At 31.7% G+C, this 26055-nt stretch overlaps 3 protein-coding genes across 3 annotated transcripts; all 3 read right to left on the bottom strand.

The window, feature by feature from the left end:
- Window positions 1-14965: 14965 nt before the first annotated feature.
- LOC107287599 (olfactory receptor 10A2-like) lies at window positions 14966-15919 on the bottom strand. The gene has a single exon (XM_029284171.1). The coding sequence runs from the start codon at window positions 15917-15919 to the stop codon at window positions 14966-14968; it is 954 nt and encodes a 317-aa protein (XP_029140004.1).
- A 3600-nt stretch (window positions 15920-19519) lies between these two features.
- On the bottom strand, window positions 19520-20458 carry LOC107287598 (olfactory receptor 6F1-like). The gene has a single exon (XM_015816121.1). The coding sequence runs from the start codon at window positions 20456-20458 to the stop codon at window positions 19520-19522; it is 939 nt and encodes a 312-aa protein (XP_015671607.1).
- Window positions 20459-23386: 2928 nt separating this feature from the next.
- On the bottom strand, window positions 23387-24352 carry LOC107287597 (olfactory receptor 2AP1-like). Its single transcript, XM_015816120.1, has one exon. The coding sequence runs from the start codon at window positions 24350-24352 to the stop codon at window positions 23387-23389; it is 966 nt and encodes a 321-aa protein (XP_015671606.1).
- Between the last annotated feature and the right edge of the window lie 1703 nt (window positions 24353-26055).

Raw genomic sequence — 26055 nt, 5'->3', positions numbered from 1 at the left:
ATATATATATATATATATATATATATATATAATAAAACCGTGCTTGGTCTATGATAATATGTTGCCCCATGTAATCACAAAATCTATTTTCCATTTTCAAGTATTTTCTATGAACTCATGTAAAATATTTTTCTCAATTTCATATGTATACATTCAGTGCAACTCACTATTTCAAAGTTTTAGAGGTGGCATAACTTTAATAGCTAATGAGGCATTGGGGAATATGCCTAAAGAGAACAAAGTATATTTTTGTATATACAAACATACAGTGTGATTTTGACTGATTATAAAACAAATATATTTAAAATGAAAGAAGAGTTGTTTGCTATTGATTTATGAACAGAATCTGATCCTTCCTTAATAGTCATTAAAAGAATTTTCAATGTTAAATTTTCTAACAAAACATAAAGTGATCCTTCAAGATCCAGTTACTAAGAGGTATTTAAAACATGTTGTGTTCACTTAGATAAACACTTATTTTGGCATAATTAAAATATGTTTCTTATTGAAAAAATAGATATATGTTTTAATGTTTATTATTAAAGAAGAAAACTTGATAGAACATAGAATCCAGTATCAGCTATCTACATTCAAAGAAATTAATGTGTTTCTTTTTGTTATAAATTCCATCACATTATTTGCAGTCAATACCAATACCAATTTTTTCTTATAATTTACAATAATTTACGTCATATAGAGCATACTTAGAATATTGCTAACTCCACAATCATAAAATTATAATGCTAACATTCTTAAATTGTTATAATATCTTATAGAAGAAAGTGACATTAGAATAAACTGACTTTTTAAAGTTATTCAATACATGACCAGGTTTAATTAGCAATGCATATTTCTTTCATAAAAACTGGCTTAATTTACAAAAGAAACAAAGAAATAATGAAATGAATTGCATATAGAATATTTATTTGAATATAAAAGAAAGCAAAATATCACTTTCTGAAATTTTGAATAGGACTTTATTGCTAGGAAACTACGTCTTACAACATTTTTCTTTAAGTGTCTCAAAGGGAATCTTAAAGATTTATAAAAGTTTGTTCTTTCAATATTTCCCTATTAATTTCTTCAAAATTAAAGATTTCTTGTTTCTGAATAAAGATTTAGTGGAGATTCTAAAAGGAAATTAATCCCATGTCAAATTTAATAACTTATGACAACCTTCTAGGTAGCTGGTATAGAAAATGAATATTAATTTTAGTTTCCTTTTCTATAAAATAGAATATTCTGATGACACTTAGTTGGAAATTGACAATATTCCTTGATTGTTTCTTTATCATTTATTGGAAAAAATAATTCACATACATAGGCAAAGATCACTTTAGACATTAAACATTCAAAGGTTGATTATATCAAATAGAAGACTTCCATGCATTTTGCAAATGCAAAAGATATATTTATGTTTTTTTTCTTCTTCTCCTATCCAGATCAACCCTAATGCAGGAAGTAGGAGAAAATGACACTGCGGTGACTGAATTTATTCTTATAGGTTGGTCCAGTAGACCCAGGTCAAGGATGATTTTAATACCAGTTTATATTGTTTCCTATTTTTTAGCAATTGCTGGAAATGGCCTCATTGTCTTAGTAGTCATATGTGATCCACAGCTCCACAATCCCATGTACTTTTTCCTATGTAACCTTTCTTTTATTGACCTTGGATTCACAACATCTACAATCCCACAGTCAATTGCCAATTGCTTAGTGGAAAGGCCTGTGATGTCTTCTGCTAGATGCTTTACCCAAATGTATGCTAGTCTCTTATTTGGGACAACAGAATGCTTCTTCCTGGCTGTCATGGCTTATGACCGTCTTATTGCCATCTCCAGGCCATTGCACTATACTTTCATTATGAGCAGGACAGTTTGCATTTTCTTGGCTTCTGTTTCATGGTTTATAGCTTTTACACTTACAGTAGTCCCTTGCCTTGCAAAGCCAGCGAGATTTTGTGGAAACAATGAAATTGACCATATAGGTTGTGAATTTAAATCAATGTTTAACCTCATTTGCACAGATACCTCTTTGAGCCAAATAAGCATATACTTCAGCAGCATTCTGGCACTCCTGCTTCCCTTTGGTTTTATACTTTTTTCCTACATGCGCATTCTTCAGGCAATCCTAAGGATGTCCTCAGAAGGAGGCAGAATGAAGGCTTTTTCAACATGTGGTTCCCACCTGTCTGTAGTGACTATGTATTATGGTGTTTCCATATTTATCTATCTTCTTCCTCCAAACAAGAAGATGCATGAGATTGAAAAAGCACTATCTGTATTTAATAGTGTGCTAACCCCTGTCTTCAACCCTTTAGTTTATACCCTCCGAAATCAAGAGGTTCTGGGGGCACTAGGAAGAATAATAGTGAAGAACAAGCTTGGCATGCAACATTGAACATCAGTATAACTCTTTTAGCCTGTTGGTTTTCTTTGTAATTTTGAACAGTCATTCCCTGACATATCTGTTGTTCATTTTCTGTTGAAACCGTGAAATCTTTTCACTTCACTAACTGAAGCTGCTTGTGATTATTGTTTTTGCTTTCCTAGGCATCTTCACCAAATGCTGCAAGCTGGTGAATAGCATAATGAACTTATAACACTTTGTGAATAATCCTTAAGAATATAAAATACTTTGAATAACTTGAATTGAATACATGTTCAGGTACTGTGCTTCAGAGAAAGAAATCATTATTACTTTGTACAGACAATATTGTACAATTTTTATTAGTAATTAAAAATATGATTGTTTACACAGCAAAGTATAGATTTTCAGCATAAAGCAGTAGCTAAGAATTCACCCTTTATATTTAAAAGAAGATAGAGAATAGCACAATCACATGCCAATATTCTTTGATTGAAGCATCTTTAAAATTTAGAAACAAAAGCAATATACACACAAAGACAAACACACACAAACTTACATATAAACACACTGGGGAGAGAGGTAGAAAAAGATGAGACAGACAGGATTTCAATATAATTTCCAGGAGAAATGCAATGTTAATGTGCATTATAGTCATAGAAAGCCAAGGCAAACAACCTTGGTTTAGGAATCATCTACAGCATACAATGGAATTACTACAATAGCCACTATGTAGTACAAACAGGAAGAAGATTAGTAGAAGGCATTCATGAACATCAACAAGCAGTCAGAAGACATGATGAAAACTCTTTAATTTCACAACTCATGGACAGACCTAACCACAGTTCCAACTGAGAAAGTGTGACCTTCCTAGACCAAGCCAAGTCCAAAAATGCTACAGAATTTCTACAACCCTGGCATTCTGACAAATTAAACATCAATAGAAAGGTATAAACATTATGTACATACTGTGCAAAAGAGGTAATCAACAAGCCAAAAAAGGAACAAAAAGACCAAAACAGAGAGATTCTTAATTCATAGATATATTTTTCTTTTCTTTCTTTCTTTCTTTCTTTCTTTCTTTCTTTCTTTCTTTCTTTCTTTCTTTCTTTCTTTCTTTCTTTTCTTTCTTTCTTTCCTTCCTTCCTTCCTTCTTTCTTTCTTTCTTTCTTTCTTTCTTTTAAAATCTAGCACAAATTAATACACAAAGTAGAGAACAGACATAAAAATGAAAACAAAAACAAAAGTGCAAAAAGAAGGAAAAAAAGAAAATTAAAACAATTCCAATTTCCTTTCTAGCAAATATCACTATGATTAAAAAGTTATCTTATTCTCTATTATTATATGTTTCTTTCTGTAATCAACAAGCCAAAAAGAGAACAAAAAGACCAAAACATGCAGATGAACATAGAATAACTCCAAGATTAAGATCAGACTATCAATCAAGAATCAAACAATACCTCAATCAAGAAATTGCCATGCAAGCTAATCATAACACCCAGTGGGGCAGTGGAACCTCCAAGACCATGCCCATTAACACTGACAGGGCAAGATACTAGAACAGGCATGTCAAACTCACGACGTCATGTGACATTGCGCAATGTATCGAGATTTTTTCCCCATTGCCGGCAATGGGGTGGGTGTGGTTTCGGTGTGACGCATCTGGCCCGTGGGCCAGCAGTTTGACATACCTGCACTAGAAGATAAACTGGGAGCAAACTGCACTCCCTAGTAGTATTGATGATATTATCTAGTTTGGATAATGAAAAGTTCAGAGAGCACCAAGGACCCTTCAAGCTCAGTTTAGATATATATAAATGACATGATTGTTAAGTGAATCAGGCTTTCCCTTTTACTTTGCTTGTCAGAAGGTCACAAAAGGTGATCACATAACACTGGGACACTTCAACCATCATAAATATGAGACAGTTGCTAAGCTTCTGAATTTTGATCATGTGAACCATGGGGATGTAAGTGTAAGTGTGAAAAAAGGTCATAAGTCATTTTTCCAGTGCCACTGTAACTTTGTACAGTCACTAAATGAACTGTTGTAAGTCAAGGACTACCTGTAATGTATTGCCCCAAGTACTAACTGAATCTGTTTTCTTTTCCAAGTATTTTCTATGAACTCTCATAAAATAATTGTTCCCTACAATCATGTGTATACATTCGCTATTTTCAAAGTTTTAGAGATGGCATAACTTTATCAGATAATGAGGCACTGGGGGATATGACCAAAGAGAAAAAGTATGTGAGTACATTTTTGTATATACATAAATGTAGTATGATTTTGACTGAATTTTAAAACAAGCATATTTAAAATGAAAGGAAGATTGCTTGCTATTGATTTATGAACAGATTATGATTCTTCCTTAATTCTCTTTAAACAGATTTAATTTTTTATTTAATTTTTCCAGCAGAACCTAATGTGTTCCTCCAAGATCCAGTTACTAAGAGGTATTTAAAATATTGCATTCACTTAAACAAAAACTTATTTAAAATAATATACTTATTTTAAGGCGTAATTAAAATAGGTCTCTATTTCTCTTTAAAAATAGATGTAGCTTTAAATGTTTTATTCTTAAAGAACAGAACTTGATAGAAGTAGAACACTGTATCATTAAATATACATTCAAGGAAATCAGTGTTTTTCTTTTTATTGTATATTTTGTTTCATCAAATTATTTACAGTAATACCATATAAAATATAGTAATTTACTTCATATAAAACATACTGAGATAAACTGCTAATTCCATAATGATAGAATTATATTGCTAATCTTTTCAAATTATAATTGCTAAATATCACTTAGAACAGATTCTTTGGTACATGACCAGGTTCAGTTAACAATATATAATTCTTTCATAACAACTTCATTAAACTTACAAATAAAACAAAGAAACAAGAGAATGTTTTTCAAAAACTATAGACTTTTTATTTGTCTGAACTTATCTACTCTAGGCAAAATTTCTAATTTCTGAAATTCTGAATTTCTGAAAACTCTGTTTTTTTTCATAGTAGTAACTGTGAGAGGGACCTCGGAGTCCTAGTGGACAATCACTTAAATATGAGCCAGCAGTGTGCTGCAGCTGCCAAAAAGGCCAACACAGTGCTGGGCTGCATTGACAGAGAGATAGAATCAAGATCATGTGAAGTATTAATACCACTTTACAATGCCTTGGTAAGGCCACACTTGGAATACTGCATCCAGTTTTGGTCACCACGATGTAAAAAAGATGTTGAGACTCTAGAAAGAGTACAGAGAAGAGCAACAAAGATGATTAGGGGACTGGAGGCTAAAACATATAAGGAACGGTTGCTGGAATTGGGTNAGTTTTTAAGAAGAGACTGGACAGCCATTTGTCTGAAATGGTATAGGGTTTCCTGCCTGAGCAGGGAGTTGGACTAGATGACCTCCAAGGTCCCTTCCAACTTTATTATTATTATTATTATTATTATTATTATTATTATTATTATTATTATTATTATTATTATTATTATTATTATTATTATTATTATTATTATTATTATATGGGAATAACACATAAAGGGAACAAAATAGTATACTCTGTATTTTTAAAAACTGATGGATATTGTTTTTAAAGGAAAAAAAACATTGACAATGAAAACAACTGTTTCTTTTTTTAGCGTTAATATTAATAAGGTGGATCTATCATGAGAGTTCTATTCTGAATATTAATCAGCAGAAATGGCATTTCTTCAAACATGACTTTCTACACTGATCTGATATAGAAAATGAATTAAAAATATGGTTCTGACTTAAAAGGAGAACATTTGAATGTAGGAATGGGCATTTATTCCTTATTTTTTTCATATGCAGCATATTGATTTACTATTCCATTTTGGAACAAACATAAATTTAAAAATAATATTTTAACTACTTGTTTTATTACTTAATAATAGCAGTTTGAGCAAAATATAATAATCAAATATCTTCAGTGGGGAAATAATTCCTGATGATTTTATTTGGTAAAATTAATTAATAATTGTTCTTACTATGTACCTATATGTATTTTACATTAACCATTGCTATATTTTCATGCATATATTTAATTATAAATATTCCAAATTTATTGCTTTCCATCATATACAATATAATAATATCCTGGTATATTAGATTTGGAAAATTCTCTCTTAGTATTTGTCTCTCAGAAAAATCAAATAATGTTAATAATTGTGATTTTCATACTTCCACAAGTGAATAATTTATATATTGATAATAATTTTCAATTTTTCCATTTTATTTCATGCTGTTATCCATAAAAATGGACATGATACAAAAACAATGCCTCCTATTTCATCTATCTGCAAACATAAATTTGCTGAATTATAAAAACTAAAATCTATTTTGAAAAGTTATAGGGTGAAGAAAATATTCAAGTTTCTTACTCAACCAAAGGCACCACCATAATATATAGGAGAATCAGAACAGAATTAGCATTAAGTTATGTGACGATCTGTATGGGTTCATATAGCTATTAATGGGAAGTTGTTGTTTTATCCCACTATATCCAAATTCCAGTAATCATGAGTTCTGTGGTAGATAGACTATAAATCCTTTACCCTTATTGTAGATTAGTATGACCTATCATATTTCAGACTAATTAATGTTTGCATTAATTAGAGATAAAAGAAAGGAGAATTTTCTTTAATTGGGAAGAACCATATCACTTAAGTAGAACTGCCTTCTTTTAAATATAAATCCAGGTTTCTACAGAGCAAAGCAAAAAAATAATAAGAATTGTAATCTTCATATTTATTCAGTGATTTCATCCTAGAAGAGGATATTTTTTAAACTTATTTTTATGATTGTTTATTACAGTTAAATGTCTTCTCAGTTATTAAGCTGGAGACCCCTAAGTAGATGAGATTAAAGGATTCAGTTCTTGGTCATATACAAAAGTGAGTTAAGTCATTATTTTTAAGTCTCAAAAATTTCCTTCCTTCCTTCCTTCCTTCCATTGTCTTCAATTATATCATTTTAATTCCTTTTTTATATGTTTCTCTCTGTCTTCATATTTATTTTTTTTTCTGTTAGTTTTTAAAATAGTATTTCCTAGTACACAATTTAATGTGAATTTTCTTAAATTGAAAGATTGCATTTAAATTTTGAAGAGAGAGGGGGATAAAGATAATAAAATATGAATGGAAGCTTCACTATGAATCTCTTTATACATATTTTCTGATGTGTGAATCTTTCACTGTTTCTTTAATTATTATCAGGAAAAAGTTACCAAACACAAACTATACTAAAAAGGTTTCTGAAAGATTAATGAAGGATCAGTATCTCCCTACTAATTGCAGGAACAATTTCTTCAGGTATAAAGATGTCTTGTTTCTGACAACAGATCTGGTGGAGATTTTTTTTAAAAAAGGGGGAATATTAATCCCATGCCATTGTTAACAATTTCTCACCTCCATCTAGTTAACCTGTATAGAAAGAAAATATTAATTTTCATTTTTTTTCCTGAAAATGAATCTTCTGACACACTTATCTGGAAACTGATAATGTTTCTTGATTGCTATCTGATCATTTATTGCAAGTATATTTCAAGCACATAGACAAGGGTTATTTCAGTGATTAAACTATATCCAAAAGAACACTCAGATGCATTTGCAAATGCTGAGACCCATAACTGGAAGATGGATGTTCTTTTGGATAAATAGACTAATTTCTGAAAGTTATTACAAGGTTTTCTGCATTGAAGAAGCTCCTGCTTGAGCAGGGGGCTGGACTCGAAGATCTCGAAGACCCCTCTGTTCTGTTATGTTCTGTTCTAGTATTTGTTAATTCTCTGCAGAGTGATTGTTTTAGATAGAAAAATTAAATCAAAGAGTAGAGAGTTATGCAGTCAAAGTTATGTTTTGTCTTCATCCGTTTTCCAATAAGTATTTATATAATGCTGACCATGCCAAAATTATCTGGGCTTATTTAAAGATTTCCAGATATATTTGGGTCATTTTCTTCCTCTTCTTTCCAGATCAACCCTAATGCAGGAAGTAGGGGAAAATGAGACTGAAGTGACTGAATTTATCCTCATTGGCTGGTCTGGTAGACCCAGGTCAAGGATGGTTTTAATACCAGTTTATATTGTTTCCTATTTTGTAGCAATTGCTGGAAATGGTCTTATTGTCTTAGTCGTCATATGTGATTCACAGCTCCACAACCCCATGTACTTTTTCCTATGTAACCTCTCTTTTATTGACCTTGGACTCACAACAACCTCAATTCCTCAATCGATTGCCAATTGTTTAGTGGATAGGCCTGTGATGTCTCTGACTAGATGTTCTGTGCAAATGTACGCTATTCTTTTATTTGGGACAACAGAATGCTTCTTCCTGGTAGTCATGGCTTATGACCGTTTCATTGCCATCTCCAGGCCATTGCACTATACTTTCATTATGAGCAGTACAGTTTGCATTGTGTTGGCTGCTGTTTCATGGTTTCTAGCTTTTCTGCTTACAGTAATTCCTTGCCTTGTAAAACCAGCAAGATTTTGTGGAAACAATGAAATTGACCACATTGGATGTGAACTGAAATCTATCATAAAACTGATTTGTACTGATACCTCTTCAAGCCAGATACAGATGACTTCCTCTTGCATATTTATTCTCCTTCTTCCCCTTGCCTTTATCTTTTTTTCTTACATGCGGATTCTTCAATCCATCCTAAGAATACCTGCAGAAGGGGGCAGAATGAAGGCTTTTTCAACATGTGGGTCCCATCTGTCTGTAGTGACTATGTATTATGGTGTTGCCATTTTTACCTACCTTCTTCCTCCAAATGAGAATATGCATGAGGCTGAAAAAATACTTTCTATTTTTAATGCTGTACTAATCCCTGTGTTCAACCCCTTAGTTTATACGCTCCGAAATCAAGAGGTTCTGGGGGCACTAGGAAGAATTCTAATGAACAACAAGTCAGGCATGCAATATTGAACTCTATTGTAGCTGATTACTTTCTTTGTATGTTGAACAATCTTTTACTTACTTACTGTATCTGTTGTTTACTTTCCGCATGAGAAATATTACAAATCATTGGTGGAAATATTTGAAATCAGTTTCCATTTCACTTTATTAACTAAAACTTTGAAGTGTCCCAAAGTTGCTTTTTTTTTTAAAGGCAACTGGACTTTGTTTTCCTTGAAGATATTTGTTTCTCGTACAAGAAAATTCTTCAGTTTTTGGATGAGAAGCAAAACATCCTCAAGGAAAAATGAAATCCAGTTGCCTTTTGAAAAAGCACTTTTAGGACAACCATGACCTGGATGACTGAAAAACTCCATTGACCATCTTTTAAGTGGTTATTGCTATTTCTTTTGCCAGCATTGTGACCAAATGCTGCAGCTTTCTAAATAGCTTAATGGACACTAAACACTGGCTGAAAATTTCCCATTTAGAGATTTTTTTTAACTCACAAAAAAGTACCATCACATACTATTATTTACTGATTGGAGCATCTTTAGGAATGTACCACCCTCAACATGGTTTTCCACCAGAAATTGTGCTATCAATGTGTGCTATCACTATAAAAAGCTATTCTATGTTTATATAAGTTATCTTGCATGCAGAATAGCTCAGAATCTAATACAATATCTCTATAATGAACTAATTTTGTTCATTATTATTCTCATTCTTTAACATTATAAGGAGCACACTGAGATATATTCTAACTCCAGAAGCACATAGTGACACTGCTATATTTCTGAAGTGATATGAATGACTTAGAAAATTAAATGTTTCATTTGTTCAAGACATGACCAGCTTTAGTTCTCATCATGTATTTCTTTCAAAAAGCTTTGTTAAAAATTACAAAGTTAACAAAAATGTGAATACTTTTCATGAATTATCAATTATAGAATATTTGACTGATTTTTTCCACTTGTAGTTTCATATTGAATGTTAGCCTTCTTTTTCCTTTCACTGCTACGAATTATATCTCATAGCAATATTTATATTTTAGTATTTCTTGAAAAATGTCCCCTAAATTAGGGAAAATAATACAAACATGAGAAAACAGCACAGTAACTGTAAATCTACAAAATATATTCTTAAAGCTGAAAGGAAAAAAATAATGAGTCATTTAGGAATGTCCCTAAAGGGAATAAGTAATATATTTTTACATTTTTAAAAACACACTGATATTATTAATGAAAAAGTTAATGAAAAAGCATGTTGACATTGAAAATACTTTTTATTAGCCATTAGTGCTAGAATTAAAAATAAGGTGACCTAACGTAGAGACCAAGAAGTCATTAGTAAAGCTATGAATAACAGAACTACTTTAATGTATTTTTTTTTTAAAAAATAAAGATTTAGTGTAATTTGTTCATGACTTTTTTTCCTTTATCTTTTAATATTTTTGACTTTTAATATGTAAGTTTTTAATGTTGTTTGAGACAAGTGACATTTATTTATTTATTAAATTTATATGCCACTAATCCCTTATATGAAGTGACTTTTCTACTGTATCGCTAAGGATAGAATTCTTAAAAAATTAGTAAGAAAAGTTTTAGATTTTCTGTTTGTAAGGAATAAAATATATTTATTCAGTTATATAATATTACTGTTTGCATTTAATTCTTCTTCCCATGCATGGCTTATTTAATTTTTCCAGGAAAAAGGAATGATTTATAATGGAAGAAAAGTCCTCTTCATCTCATACATATCAAAATGCATGCACATACACCACACCAAAGCAGCAACATCTCAAAAAGTGACTAAATGTAGAAATCAAAAACACACTACTAAAGCTATCGATAGCAGAACTATTTCAAGGTTTTGTTTTTGTTTTAAATGAGTTTGAATATACTGTGTGTGTGTGTGTGTGTGTGTGTGTATGCTTTTTTTTTGGGTAATGTTTCTGATTTTTAATATGTAAGCCAGTAAAGCTGTTTGGATTTGGGAGACCTCTAAATAATTTTTTTTAAAAAAACTAAAGTATAACTATTGTAATATTTAGAACATTTTTCTTTTAATAAATTAGCAATGCTTCGTTACACAACTGACATTTTTGTGTGTGTGTGCAGTGATTGACTATGTGAGAAAGGCAAATAATTTCTTTATTTTAAAAAATTGTTGGTGGATTAAAAATCTTTTTTTTTAATTTTTAGTGTAAAAGTATGACCCCAAATTTAAAAATGAAAAACAAAATACTAATTACTTCTCAACCACCGGTCCTGTTAAGAACTAAATATATATATTTTTTTTAAATAAAAGATTAACAAGATGTGAATTCTGGCACCTTTTTTCTTACAAAAAAAGCACTGTTTAGAAGTAATTCCCATTTATGTGATGCCAGCAGACTTTTGTGAGAATAATGTGATTGATCATTTTTCCTATGAATTCAAAGCCATTTTCAAGCTTATATGCTCAGATACTTCCTTGAATCAGGTAACTATGCCACTCACAGGTCTTCTCACATTTCTTGGCCCCTTTGTTTTTATTTTTTTCTCTTATTGGCAGATTGTTGTGGCAATTCTGAAAATTCACCCTGCATGTGGAAGATTAAAAGCTTTCTCTACATGTGTATCACATTTGATGGTAGTATCAATTTTCTATAATACAACAATGTTCTCATATCTTCAGCCGCAAGAACATGCAAGAGACAGACAAAATAGTTTCTGTTTTCTATGGAATACTTACTCCCATGTTAAACCCATTGACCTGTGCACTCAGAAATAAAGAAGTATAGGAGCTTTACAAAAACCTACAAGTAAAAAACTATGAACTTATAGTTGGAGACATATTTCATATTCATGTTGATGTTGTTGGTCTTCAATAAAGCTTTTTTTTCCATTTGCAAGTGTTTTCTTGATTTACTGTATGTACACAATTTTTTATTATTCCTGTTTTCCAAGTAAATCATTCATGCTATGCCATTACTTTATTAACACATATACAAGAGTTAAATATTTAATTTTAATATTTAATACATACCATAACAGAATATATTAAGGACTAGGAGTAACATGACAGCTATTTTCCAATATCTAAGGGGCTGCCACAAAGAACAGGGGGGTCAAGTTATTTTCCAAAGTACCTGAATGCAATGGATGGAAACTAAACAACCTAGAAGCAACCTAGAACTAAGGAGAATTTTCCTGACAGTTAGAATAATTAGTCACTGGAGTATCTTGCCTCCTGAATTTGTGAATACACCAACACAGGCAGTTTTTAAGAAGATGTTGGACAGCCATTTGTCTGAAATGGTATCAGGTTTCCTGCCAGAGCCAGGGGTTGGACTAGAAGACCTTCAAACTCCCTTCCAACACTTCTATTGTGTTATTGTGTTATTCTATCACTTTATGTCATTTTGGATAACTAGCTTTTCTTCTCAATATAAGTTTACTAGCTTTTATTCTCAGTATAAATTGTTGGGGATGACTCTGTGTTGTCTGCATCTCAAACTGAAGTGCAAATGCTTTCTGTAAGTCTGCATTTTTTCTAATCAGTTCATACTCTCACACAATTTGAAGGGTGTTTATCCCTAAGTGTATAGCTAAAAGTCTATGGCGATTCTCAGTCAACTGGTCACAGCTGAAGAAGCTTCTTGGTTGAGAACTGAAAAAAAAACAAGTCCAGTTGCCTCTTGAAAAAGCACCTTTGGGACAACCATGATCTGGATGACTGAGAATCTCCATAGACAGAACAGATGCTACTTTAATATTCATCCAGTTGGGGGATGTTTAAACTTACCTCACACAATAGCTGCAACTAAATGAAGGTAATGTTGTGAGCATATAGATGAAAGGATGTTACCAGGGAATGTTTATCTGAAAGTTAGGTGCAAAGAAATAAATGTTCTATGATTCTACTATTTTGTGCCTCATTTCTCTTCCTCAACATTTTGGATCACAGTTAAAATCCTGTGTATTCCATATAGAAAAAAAAAAGGGAAAGGAAAGGGAAAATAAAGAAAATAAAAACTCATTGTATCCCATAGCCTGGGAGTAAAAAAGATCCTAAGCAATTTTAAAAAGATCATATTGGTGGGAGCAGACAGAGTCTCCAGGAGGATATCATTCCACAGGCTAGGAGCAATCAGAAGGTACTTCCTGGGTCCTATACAATGACACTTTTTAATAGATAGGACCTGGAAGATGCCCTGTGTAGCTACTAGAATTGATAAAACATATGGAGATAGGTGGTAGCTCAATAGAGCCTTTACAATGGCTAGCAATTTGAATCACACCTGAAATCCAATTGGCGATCCAACTCATGAAGCAACAGAGACAGATGTACAGATTGTGATACACCTATCACTATCCAAATTGCTGCATTGGATAAATTAGGGATCATAGTTACAATATCTCATCCCCTGTCAACACTGAATGGAACCACAGAGAATGGATAAAATCACTGAGAAATACTGGGACCCACATTAATCCAAGAAGTTGGCCTAATAGGATATTGTGGCTGACAGTATTAAAAACTACTGAGAGTTCAAAGAGTACTCAGATGAATGTACCACCTGCATCCTGACTTCACAGGTCATTGACACATGTGACCAATATTGTCTCCATTCTGAACCACAACCTAAAACCAAGTAAAATCTCCATCATTTTCCATAGAAAGGGACGTTGGAGCCCAGATAAAAATAAACATTCACCCTCAAAGAATTGATTCTTTGAGACTGAATCTTCATTTGAATATTATGCCACCTGAAATAAATGTTCACATAGTTCTTTCATTTATAAAGTGCATAAAACAAAGCTGTAATTTGAACTTTAAATCTTCCAGAAATATCGAAGAAACATAACAGAAACAGAATTTTGTATCTTCTTCTTAGATATATTTTTTTTCTGCATATTTCTCTGCTTATTCATATAGTAGTACAAATTAACAGTTTGGGGAAATGAGATACATACAAAATTCTAATGTGTAGAATAAATAATCACCATTCATTTTTCTATTTATGTTTGGATTCCCATAAACAGTCAAAACATGATAGTGCCAGCAAAGTTTCATTGCAGTAATATTTTATTTCCCATTGGCCAGGCAAGCAGTATTAATGGGCTTGATTTGAATGCTGCAGGTAATCAGGTGCCTTTAGTAAACTTCCAGTTGTCAATCTTTCATATTGAGTTTTTCTTATTATTGTTTTTTTAATGAAACATTCTTTTTAACCAAATGTGGTTTACAGTTCCAATTTCTTTCCTGAGCACATTATTAAGAAAAGCTAGAATGGTTTCCTAGGTTTGGTATTTGCAGAAGACAACTGGCTAGGGGAAGTAGCTAGATAACCCAATAAATATTATTGATTTAGAATGCCTCTTTGTAGTTATGTCTGAATATGAAGTAATTCTAACGTAAATTAGATTGGGAAACCTTGTTAACAAAAGAATTGTAAACAAACTTGTTGGCTAAAAACTGTTTCAGCTATGAAGATATATATGAAACACATTAAAACATTTTCTCAAACTACAATCATTTTTGCTCTTGAAAATGAGCCCTATTCAAGAGAGTTGCATTTAACCTGACATAGAAACATAAAGTGGTCTCTGTATTATTTAACATTTTTAAGATCTCATTGTAAGGTCAGTAAAACCATTTTTTGTCTTTATACCTAAAATGTCAGTGACCTTTAGGAATTATAGTGAATATTTTCTTCACTGCTCCCTTTACTTCTTTGTTCCTTAAACTATAGACAATGGGATTGACCAAAGGAGTGAGTAGAGTGTAGAACAGGGAAAACAGTTTCTTTGGGTTATTCAGTGAATTTAAGTTTGGTAAGACATAAACAATTATTAGGGAGCCATAGAAGCAACCTACCACTGTGAGATGAGAGGAACAAGTTGAGAATGCCTTTTGTTTTCCTTTTACGGATGGGATTCTCAAAATGTTCTTAATGATGTAAACATAAGAGGTCAAAGTTATAATAAATGGAGCCAGAGTTCCTATGAAGGAGATAATGAAAGCTGTAATTTCCACCAAAGTGATATCATCACACGAGAGCCTTATCAATGGGATCAAATCACAGAAAAAATGGTTAATTTTGTTGGGTCCACAGAAACTCAGTTTAGATACAAGGTATATGATAAAACTGATAAACAACGAACCACTTAACCATGACCCGGTAATAAGCAGGATGCAGGTTTTGCTATTCATAAGCATTGCATAATGCAATGGTTTGCATATTGCTAAATAGCGGTCATAAGACATTACCGCCAGAAAATAGCATTCTGTGGTTGCAAGATACCCAAAGAAGTAAAGTTGTGTGAAGCATCCTCTAATATAAATAGTACTATCTCCACTCAGAAACCTGACCACAATCCTTGGCATGATGGTGCAACTGTAGCAAGTCTCTAGGAAGGACAGGTTTCCCAGAAAAAAATACATAGGTGTGTGAAGTTTTTGGTCGACTATCACTAGAAGGACAATAAGAATATTTCCAGTCATAGTTATAAGGTAGATGAGTAGAAAGAATATAGAAAATAAAGGCTGAAATTCCCCAGTGTTGAAATCCAGAAGAATAAACATCATGGGAATTGTTTGATTTTCTCCAGCTGGATTGCTTTTTACAGTCATCTAAATAAAAACAAACAGCAACAACAAATTTAAAGGAATTATTTTAAATTATCATTTTGCTAGGATTTTTGCTTGAAAAATATGCAAAGTTAAGTTGGAAGTAGTGATGCAGTTCACTGTCTTCTTATTTTAATAAATTCCAACTTATATATACAATTAATTAATTTTCTCACTTTTGACTTGGGTATAATGAGAATAAAACATTTATCTAAGGAACTCATGTACTTAGCATATAGCTGAGGCCAATGCCAAAGAAAGAATGAATAAATTGTATACTTAGCACAAACAATCACTGGATCCAAGAATCACAGACTGATTTTTAATTTTAGGACAAAGATTGCTCTCCAAAATTTTATTTTACCATTTTCTGACTATTTCATAATAAAATATTTCAATTTAGAGATCATCAGACAAATAATTTTTACAAATATGCATATCAACATCTCCACTCATTTTAATTATATGGCATACTTGAAAACATATGAATCACTTAATGGACATTTTTTTCTGTATTCATGCTAAAAACATTATGTATTATACATGCTAACATAATAACGAGAATAAAAAAAACAACAAATATGGTTTGCAATGGATATGTGGATTTAATTCCCATAATTCCTAACAATGGCCATGCTCACTAGAGAATCTTTGGAGCCGAATGTTCCTGGAGAGCACATATCCTAAATAAATAGATGACTGTTTTCACTACGTATTGTTTAGAAGAATCATTAAGATCAGTACAATGGATAGAACATAATAAGAAATAATATTTATGCAGAGGACTATGTGGGAGATAAAATGATAAATTTTGAAAGAATTATCAATTAGACAAGATTATGACAAGAATACTAATTTTATAATCCCCCCAAAAAATCTACTGACAAAATGTAGATATATATATACAACTGTAATAAAATTTCTTTTTTTTACCTCTTGACAATGCCTCCAGTTGTTGAGATGGAAGTCTTAGAGAGATAAACTTGATTCTTTTAACAATTAAGTAAGTAAGTAAACAAACAAATAAGTAAATTTAAGTGTTTTAAATTAAACAAATCTCAATAAATTACTATGTGTGGGTATGTGTGTATGCATGCAAGTGTGTGTACAATTACTTAAAATCAGTATATCCTAGAAAGTTGCTAACTTACTTTTTACCAACCACAAAATATTAAGATCATAAAGAGAACTGAAAAATAATTGTACAATGTTTTCAACATATAGCTGCTCACTATGGATGCTGTTGGAAACCATTCTGTTAATATCCATTCTGTATTGAATGCTTCAGAATATCAATCAAGAAGATTCTTTGAAAACATGTATTTTTATGAGAAGGTAGATGAGGATATTCAGTTTCTGTTACTCAGTTTCTGTAAACTGAATAACATTCTTTTATGTTTTATTTCAACAAGCATATCTATTAATCTTAAAAAAAATAACAGGAAACTTCCATATCATTAGTGTTAAGTCCCAATGGTTTCATTAAATCAAAAGTCATAAAATGCCTGTCTAAAAATAAATAAATCCATTTATCAAGAGTCTATATTTGCTAGCTGTTTTATTTCCTTTTCTTTTGTATTTCCCCAGATATCTCTCTGTATAGGTGCCATGAAATAAGCTGAAATTCATTCATGTGTAAGAAGAGAGTCCATTTTTATCTTCTTATCTCCATCTCTGTATCCTTAGCATTCTTGGGGCTTATCTACTAGATGTGATATTCAAAAGACCATATATGCTCTCAAATTATACGTCTGCCTCAAACTTGGATTTCATTTATTTGATTGTTGTCTTAGTTGTGACTCTTCTTCCTTTTCTCCAAGATTATTCCTTCATCCCATTATCATTAATTATTATTATTATTATTATTATTATTATTTAATTTATATACCGCCCTTCTCCCGCAGGACTCAGGGCGGTGCACAGCGTATTAAAAACAGTACAAATACAAAACATAAAAAAATACAAACCCCTGTAAAACCAGATTAAAAAACCGAATATTAGAAGCTGTGTTTCTATTTAAAATTATTTTTAAAATCACCCTAAATAAAATCCTCCCTAGGTCAGGCCCGCTTGCTGGAAAAGCCATGTCTTGAGGGCACGGCGGAAGGTAAGGAGATCCGGAATCGTCCGGATCTCGGGGGGTAGTTCGTTAATAAATAATGATCTTCACTATCAAGAAATATTCTGTTACAAGATATCCAAAGAAACAAAGTTGTTCAAAGCAGTGATAGTGCTTTTATCTGAAACTTGGAAAGCATTAAAAAAATATTGGAACTTTTAAGACAGCAGCATTACATTAGTCCTTAAGATAGAGGTGATGTAGTACAGAATACTATAGTATACAAAATACTATAATATGAAAATGGCATCCTCAGAATTGAATGAGGAGTTGCAAATTGCTTTTCATGAAAGATTCTTCCAGCTATTATGATGAATTTACTTGTAACGTGGCCAATTACGGATATTTAGGCTAAGTTGCCTAGTCCTATTGCCTGGCATTCAGATATTTCTCCCCTAAATTAAGTATCTTGATTACTTTTAATGAATATTTGTGGTAGAGAAGAAGGTGCATCATCAATCCACTGGAACTATCTGAAGGCCTGGAGGGAAGACACAGATGCTGAGGAGGATGACATCCAAGAAAGACATCCTAATATGTTCATTTCTTCTTTGAACTCTCCAAGCTCACCAAAAATAGTTTTGTGAGATAAGAGGATCAAACTTTTCTTTGCCAAGAAAGAAGTGGAGAGTTATTGCTGTAGATCCTCACCACTTGTCCTGCAATTGATGAGTTGGAAATTGCAGCCATAGTTGTAGTGAATAAAGACAACAGCTAAAGATCTGAGAAAAAACAAATCATGTATCGGTTGCATTTATTTACTGTTGTATAAAAATTGCATCACAATTTCTATTTTAGCTGGCTTATATTTTTACATAAATGCCATATCTTGAATAGCCATAAGTATCAGTGGGGCCAAGATATGCTCATTTACACTTTACCACCATGGAAACTATTCTGATATTGATTTTACAATAATCCCAAGGCAAATATTGGCAAAGATGATAGAATTCATGTACTGCTTCATTCCTATAATTCAATCATTACTTTTCAGTCATCTCTTTTTTTAAAAATGTCAAGACTTTTAAACAATATTTTATAGATACAAATGCATATGCATTATGTTTAATATAATCTGAATACAATTCAATATTGTACACTTTGAAATCTCTTAAAACATTGTATGAGAACTATAAAAGGTCATTTCAAATTATAAACTTTAAGTGATACCTATGATAAATATTCAATCTATCAGCAGTGAAAAAAAGAGAAAGAGAAAACTGTAGGAAAAGAAGAGAAGTAATATAAACCCATTGAATCCACTAAATTTATTTAATCATAGAATTTAAATTATACTTTAACTATAAGTGGAAGGATATTTATACGATATATATTAATATTCAATGAGAGTTATTTTGCTGCTGTAGTTAAAAATTGAGAGATCAGAAGTCATAGTTCTGTAGCTACCAGGAATCAAGATTGACTCAAAGACAAATATGCAAATATCCACACACACCATTAAGTATTTATAAAAATCTCTGAAATTAACACAGAGTATTTCTAATGATTACCTTTACCTCTCTGTTTCTCAAACTGTAAATAAAGGGATTGACCATGGGAGTAAGAATAGAATATAGGAAAGAGAAGCTCTTATTCAAATTTTTGAATGTGTCAGTTGTTGGTATAATATAGACAAGCATTAAGGAGCCATAGAAAATGGAGACTACAGTGAGATGGGAAGAACAAGTAGAAAATGCCTTTTGTCTCCCATTCACAGACTTGATTTTCATAATTGCTTGGATGATAAAAGCATAAGATGTGACAGTTATAAAAAATGTAGGTAGAATTCCTAAACATGATGTTACCAAAGCAACACTTTCAATCACCCAAGTGTCACTGCAAGAAAGTCGTATTAAGGGTGTGAAATCACAAAAGAAATGATCAATTTTGTATTGATTACAGAACATGAGTTGTGTCAGCAATGATGTCAAAATACTGATAAGCACAAATCCTATTATCCATGACATTAAAACTAGCAAAACACATGTTTTGCAATTCATAAGTGTGACATAATGCAAGGGTCTACAAATGGCTAGATAACGGTCATATGACATTGCTGCCAAGAGGTAACATTCTGTAGCTGCCAGAGTGAAAAAAATGTGCATTTGTAAAATACAACCCCAAAGAGAAATTGTTTTGTTTCCCGTAAGAAAATTGGCAATCATTCTGGGTAATATAGTTGTGGTGTAGCAGATCTCCAAAAAGGATAGATTTGAAAGAAAGAAATACATGGGAGTGTGGAGATGCTTCTCTGCCATAACCAGTGTGATGATGAGAATGTTTCCAGATACAGTTGCAATATAAATGATCAGAAATAGCAAAAAAAGGGGAGTATTCAGGTTCTTCATGTTCCCAAATCCAAGAAGGATGAACTCTCCAATGACTGTTGCATTCTGCTGCTCTGAAGATTTCACAAGCTTCATCTAACAATTCACACATCAGATGTTGAGGAACTCAAAATTTAGTGACAGTGTGTCTCCATGTTTCTTGCTCTATTGTATGAAATCAAATACTTTTTCAAAATAAGCATACATTGCTAGATATATAAGTAGATTATAATGATGGTACATAATAGATAAAGAAGCAGCCAAGCAGATAGACTATCATTAAATCATATTTGCTCAAGGCCCATCAAAATCTTATAAAACTCATAGTCGTAACTAAGCCTGATATCCTTGTCTGAATTTTTTTCTAAAGATGATTAATGAGCCAGCTAATTTTGCAAATTATAAAGTGCATCTAATACATTTTATTTTGAAAAATTATAGTCTACTACACTTCAAACCTTCTCTAAAGAGATTATATTCCAATTTCAAGTTTTGATTTAGTAATTAGGCACCAAATTTGGATTAATTAAATGCTATTAATAATCTTACTTTTAAAAAAACTGAGTTTACTTATTTATTTGTTCAAAATTTTATGTCACCTATCTCACCTAAAAGACTCTGGGTGATTTACAAAAAATACCATAAAATAATATAAGTCTAAAAACTGATGATTAAAAACAAAAACAAGAAACCACTTTTCTATCTTCTAAACTGTAAACAGCATACCTATGGTTAATGTTCTAAAACTCCAGTTGCAGCACTCAAGATAACACAAAAAGAAAGTCTTCCAAGGTTGTGAAATTTAAAAAGAAACAATATTTAATTGGCTATAGATAAATATTATTTATATCACTTTGTATTCTCAATGGTATAAAATAAAGATCAAAACAACCAGAATAGCCCCAAGAGAAAGAGGAGGAGGATAATAAATGATAATTGGCCTAGCAGAAAGGAAGGTTTGAAAGATGAAGGGAAAGGATGGGTGGGACAGAGGAGGATTTTCCCTTTATCTCTCTCCTCCTCTTTCTTTTTCATTTTTTTCAGTTTGTGCTAGTTAGAGAGGATATTTCTTTATCAATGGATTTGGCATTGCTAGACTTAACGTGTTTAGAAATTCTGAGAGAGAATGATTTTTTTTAAAAAAATATTTTTATCTTCCTTCAATTTCACTATTCATACTTTGTTTTATATTTTTAAATACAACACAAGACAATAATACAATATAAAATATAAGGATTGCACAGAGTGATGATAATAATCTAGTTAAAGCTAGAAGACCAGGAGAGAAAATTACTATTAACATCGACAACTTGTACACTGAGACATTTTTTTCTATGGGAATGCAGAGATGCTTCTCTGCCCCAACCAGTGTGATGATGAAAAAAAAATATAAATTTATATCACATTGAAATTTACTGTACTTTTTTTTATTTAGATCCAGTGATTTCATTGGCTTATATCCCCGAACATTTCTGAATAAATCTGAATAATATCATATGAACAAATTTCAGATAATAGCTACAGTATAATACCCTCCTCCCAAATATTTTCTTCTTCCAGCTAATCAGCTTCAGAATTTTATCAATATTCTAAAATGTGACACACAGAACTGGATGGTATAATCTATGTGTGGTATACCAACTCACAATAGAGAAAAAAATTAACAACTCTTGACCATGATACTTTATTTTTATCAATGCAAACTCAAATTGCTTTTTTGTTTGTTTGTTTGTTTGTTTGTTTATTTGTGCAGCTGTGATTCATCATTGGCTCATATTCAGCTTACAAAACATTAAAGTACCCAGGTCCTTTTCCCATGCAATGTTGAGTAATGTGGTTCTTTACCACCAACCTGCACTCTTGGCTTTGATTATCTTCTTACCTGTGTAAAAAACTCTTCATTTGTCCCTGTTGAAATTAATCTTTTGGGGTTTTGCCTATTATTATAGCTTGTCAGGGACCCCTTGTTGGTACCTAAGGTGCTTGCCACCCTCAAACCAGTGATGGAATTCAGCCGGTTCACAACACTTTGGCAGAATTGGTAACTAATTTTTTGTTGCCCAGGCCCAGAATGGACTTCCAGAAGTGGCATCTACACAGAGAACCGGTTGTTCACATATTTGAATCCCACCACTGCCTCCAACTCTTTGTCATCTGCATTTGAATTATCATATTTTTCTCTTTAATTGCTGTTCCATGGTTGTGCCACATATCAAAATTAACAGCCTATGATTGCAGGTCCATGTGCTCCAGATTTACCTCCACAAACTTCTCAACAGCTCTTAAATATCACTTGTCTAATTCAACAGATGAAAAATAATAAAAATAAAATAATACATGGAAAAAGATAAACCCTAACCATGTCTTTATTGAATTTTGATTGCCATTTTTTCCTTCTCTCAATTGTTCTGCTCATTATGTTCTTTGTATAGAAAGGAAAGCAGTTGTCAGTTGAAAATTAAGAGAGGCCAGCAGAAGGTAAATTGTTCAAAGTTGGTCTTTGATAGTCAGCACCTTGGACTGAAAACTGGCAAATCACTGCTGTCACATCTCAATCTAGCAGAATTTTCTTAAAACACTTTAGAATCCAATTCTAAAGCTTTAAGAGCAAATAAACAAAAAAAAAAAAAAACCAAACAGAAGAAATAATAGTCTCCTTAAATACCCAATAATGTTAGAAAGATGCTAGTATTACTATGATATCAAGTACAATAGATACAGTTTTCTGTGATATATAATCAATGAAGGTAGAACCTGTTACTCATTAATACTTCATAATGCAGTGGTTTGAAATTAACAGGTGACAAATTGCAAAACTTTACTGTTAAAAAGTGATATCCCATGAACCAAAGGAACCAAAAGAGGTACAACTTGATTGAATAGAAATTTACTGAATATTTATTTCTCCAGTAGTAAATAAATTAATGTATTTATGTCTATGGGGAAAACTGTTTCTAGAAATCATTTGAAATAGAATGATTAAATATGTACAATGGAAACATTTTCAAACTGTATCTCTTGATGTTAATGAGATTCAGAAAATTTCCCATATTTGAAGAATTCTTTTCTAAGGATTTCTTTTATGTCTTTATTTCGTAGACTGTAAATGAAGGGATTGACAATGGGGGTAAGAACAGTATATACAAAAGAAAAGCCCTTTTTCATATCTTCAAATTTTCCATGGGTTGGCAAAATGTAAACAAACATTAAGGATCCATAAAAAATAGAAACTACAGTGAGATGGGAAGAACAAGTGGAAAATGCCTTTTTTCTCCCATCCACAGATGGTATTTTCAGAATTGCTCTAATAATAAGTGCATAGGATGAAACAGTTATAAAAAATGTAGATAGAAGTCCTACAGATGATGTTATCAAAGCAACACTTTCAATCATCCAAGTGTCACTGCAAGAAAGTCTTACCAGGGGTGTGAAATCACAAAAGAAATGGTCAATTTTGTATTGATTACAGAACGTGAGTTGTGTCAGCAAGGATGTTAAAATTGTGATAAGAAATGAACCATTTATCCAAGATATAGTAACTAGCAAGATACATGTTTTGTTGTTCATAATAAGGACATAATGCAAGGGTCTACATATGGCTAAATAACGATCAAATGACATTGCTGCCAAGAGGTAACACTCTGTAGCTCCCAGAGTGCAAAAGAAATGCATCTGTAAAATACAGCCCCAAAAAGAAATTGTTTTCTTTCCAGAAAGAAAAGTGGCCAGCATTTTAGGTATTATAACTGAGGTGTAGCATATCTCCAAGTAGGAAAGATTGGAAAGGAAGAAGTACATAGGAGTGTGGAGATGCTTTTCCATCACAACCAATGTAATTATGAGAACGTTCCCAGATAATGTTCCAGTATAAATTATTAGAAATAATATGAAGAGGAGAGGATTAAAGTGTTTAGTGTTCCCAAATCCAAGAAGGATGAACTCCTTTATCCTTGATGTATTCTGCCATTCTGAAGATTTTTCAAGCTGCATCTATTAATAAGATATCAGGCATTAACTATCTGGAAGTATATGGACCATATAAGCATATTGAAATATCTATCAGTTTTGTATAAAGTCAGAATTTGTTGAATTTTGTCAAACTAGTTTTGCACATATATTCACTTTTCATAAGCTATAACAAAATTTGCATGGATTCCACAAACAAATATAGAACATTCAGATAAGACCAACTGAAGTTATGACGAACTATTAGTCAGGACTACATTGATTTCTTTGTTTGGAAATATTTCCCCCAAATGGAATTAATGGACCAGATTGTCTATAAATTGCATATGTGTTGAATTTAAAGGGGGGGAGTATTCCTATTGCAATATATGCTAGTAACATATTAACACTTAATAATATATAATATACAAAATATATACAAGTAAAATATTAACAATTAACAAACATGAACATTATTAATTTCATTGTAAATATTGCTATTTTAAAAATTCTGAGCTTAAATATTTAAATAACAAGAAATGTTTTTCAAGTATTATTTTTACTTACAGTAAATAATAATAATAAAATGAAAAACATATATAAGCAGAATACTTATGGTTCTTGTTTTCAAATGTAGTTCCACTGTCCAGTTATGTTTAACTAACTAACTAACTAACTAACTAATTTATCCTTATTCTTATCCTTAGTTTTCCAGGATGTGACATTTCAAAAGAAACAGACAATGTTTTATTAAATCTTGGTAGGCTAACTTTTAGTTCACCTCTGTTGCATCCTTCTTTTGTTCTCAGTGGTATGAAGCTATACTAACTGCAAAACAACAAGAATGGCCCCAAGAGAAAATGCTTCTAGAAGATAATTGACCTCAGGGAAATGAAGGTTTGGAGGAGGGAGGTGAAAGGAGGAAAACAAAAACAAAACTCACAAAGAGTAAAGAGTTCTGCTGAGACTTGTCTAATTGCTGATAATATGCAGACTTCCACAGCACATAACACTCAAACAAAAAGGGGTTCCTTTAAGTATAAGGAAATAGTTAGGTTAGAAGGGTCTAACTATAAAAGTAATTAACTATAGTGAAAAGTTAATCCCTAATTCAGTCTTTAAAATTCTGTGAATCATCTTAAATAATGTTTTCCCAAATTTGATTTTACCATTTCTATTTCACAATACAATATACCAAATTAAAGCTCATCAAAAAAAATAATTTTAAAACATGTGCATGTCAATATCTCTACTCATTTTAATTATGTGCCATACTTGACAACATGTGAAACCCTCTGTGGGTGTATGTTGTTGTACTTATGTTAACAACACAATAATGAGAATTAAACAAACAAATATGGTTTGAAATGGATATGTGGTGTTTAATTCCCATATTTCCTACCAATGGCCATGCTCAGTGGAGAATCCTTGGAGTCGAATTTCATGTTACTGGACAGCACATATCCTGAATAAATTGATGAGGGTTTTTTTTACTACACATTGTTTAGAAGAAGCAGTAGGATCACTACAATGCATTGAATATAATAAGAAATATTTAGACAGAGGATGATTTGAGAAAACTTCTAAAAGAAGTTGCCTTACAGAGTTGCTAGGTGAATGGATTCAGGTGATTATGACAAAAATGCTAGTTTTATAATAAAAAAAGTATGTTGACAAACTTTGTAGATATATGTGCCACTCTAATGAAATTTCTTCTTATACTTCTTGTAATGCTTCCAATTATTGAG

This window comes from Protobothrops mucrosquamatus, unplaced genomic scaffold (genome assembly GCF_001527695.2).
Source record: "Protobothrops mucrosquamatus isolate PMUCROS unplaced genomic scaffold, P.Mucros_1.0 scaffold400, whole genome shotgun sequence".
Classification (NCBI taxonomy): domain Eukaryota; kingdom Metazoa; phylum Chordata; class Lepidosauria; order Squamata; family Viperidae; genus Protobothrops; species Protobothrops mucrosquamatus.
Note: the sequence above shows the minus strand (reverse complement) of the source record. Positions and strands in the feature narration are given on the sequence as shown.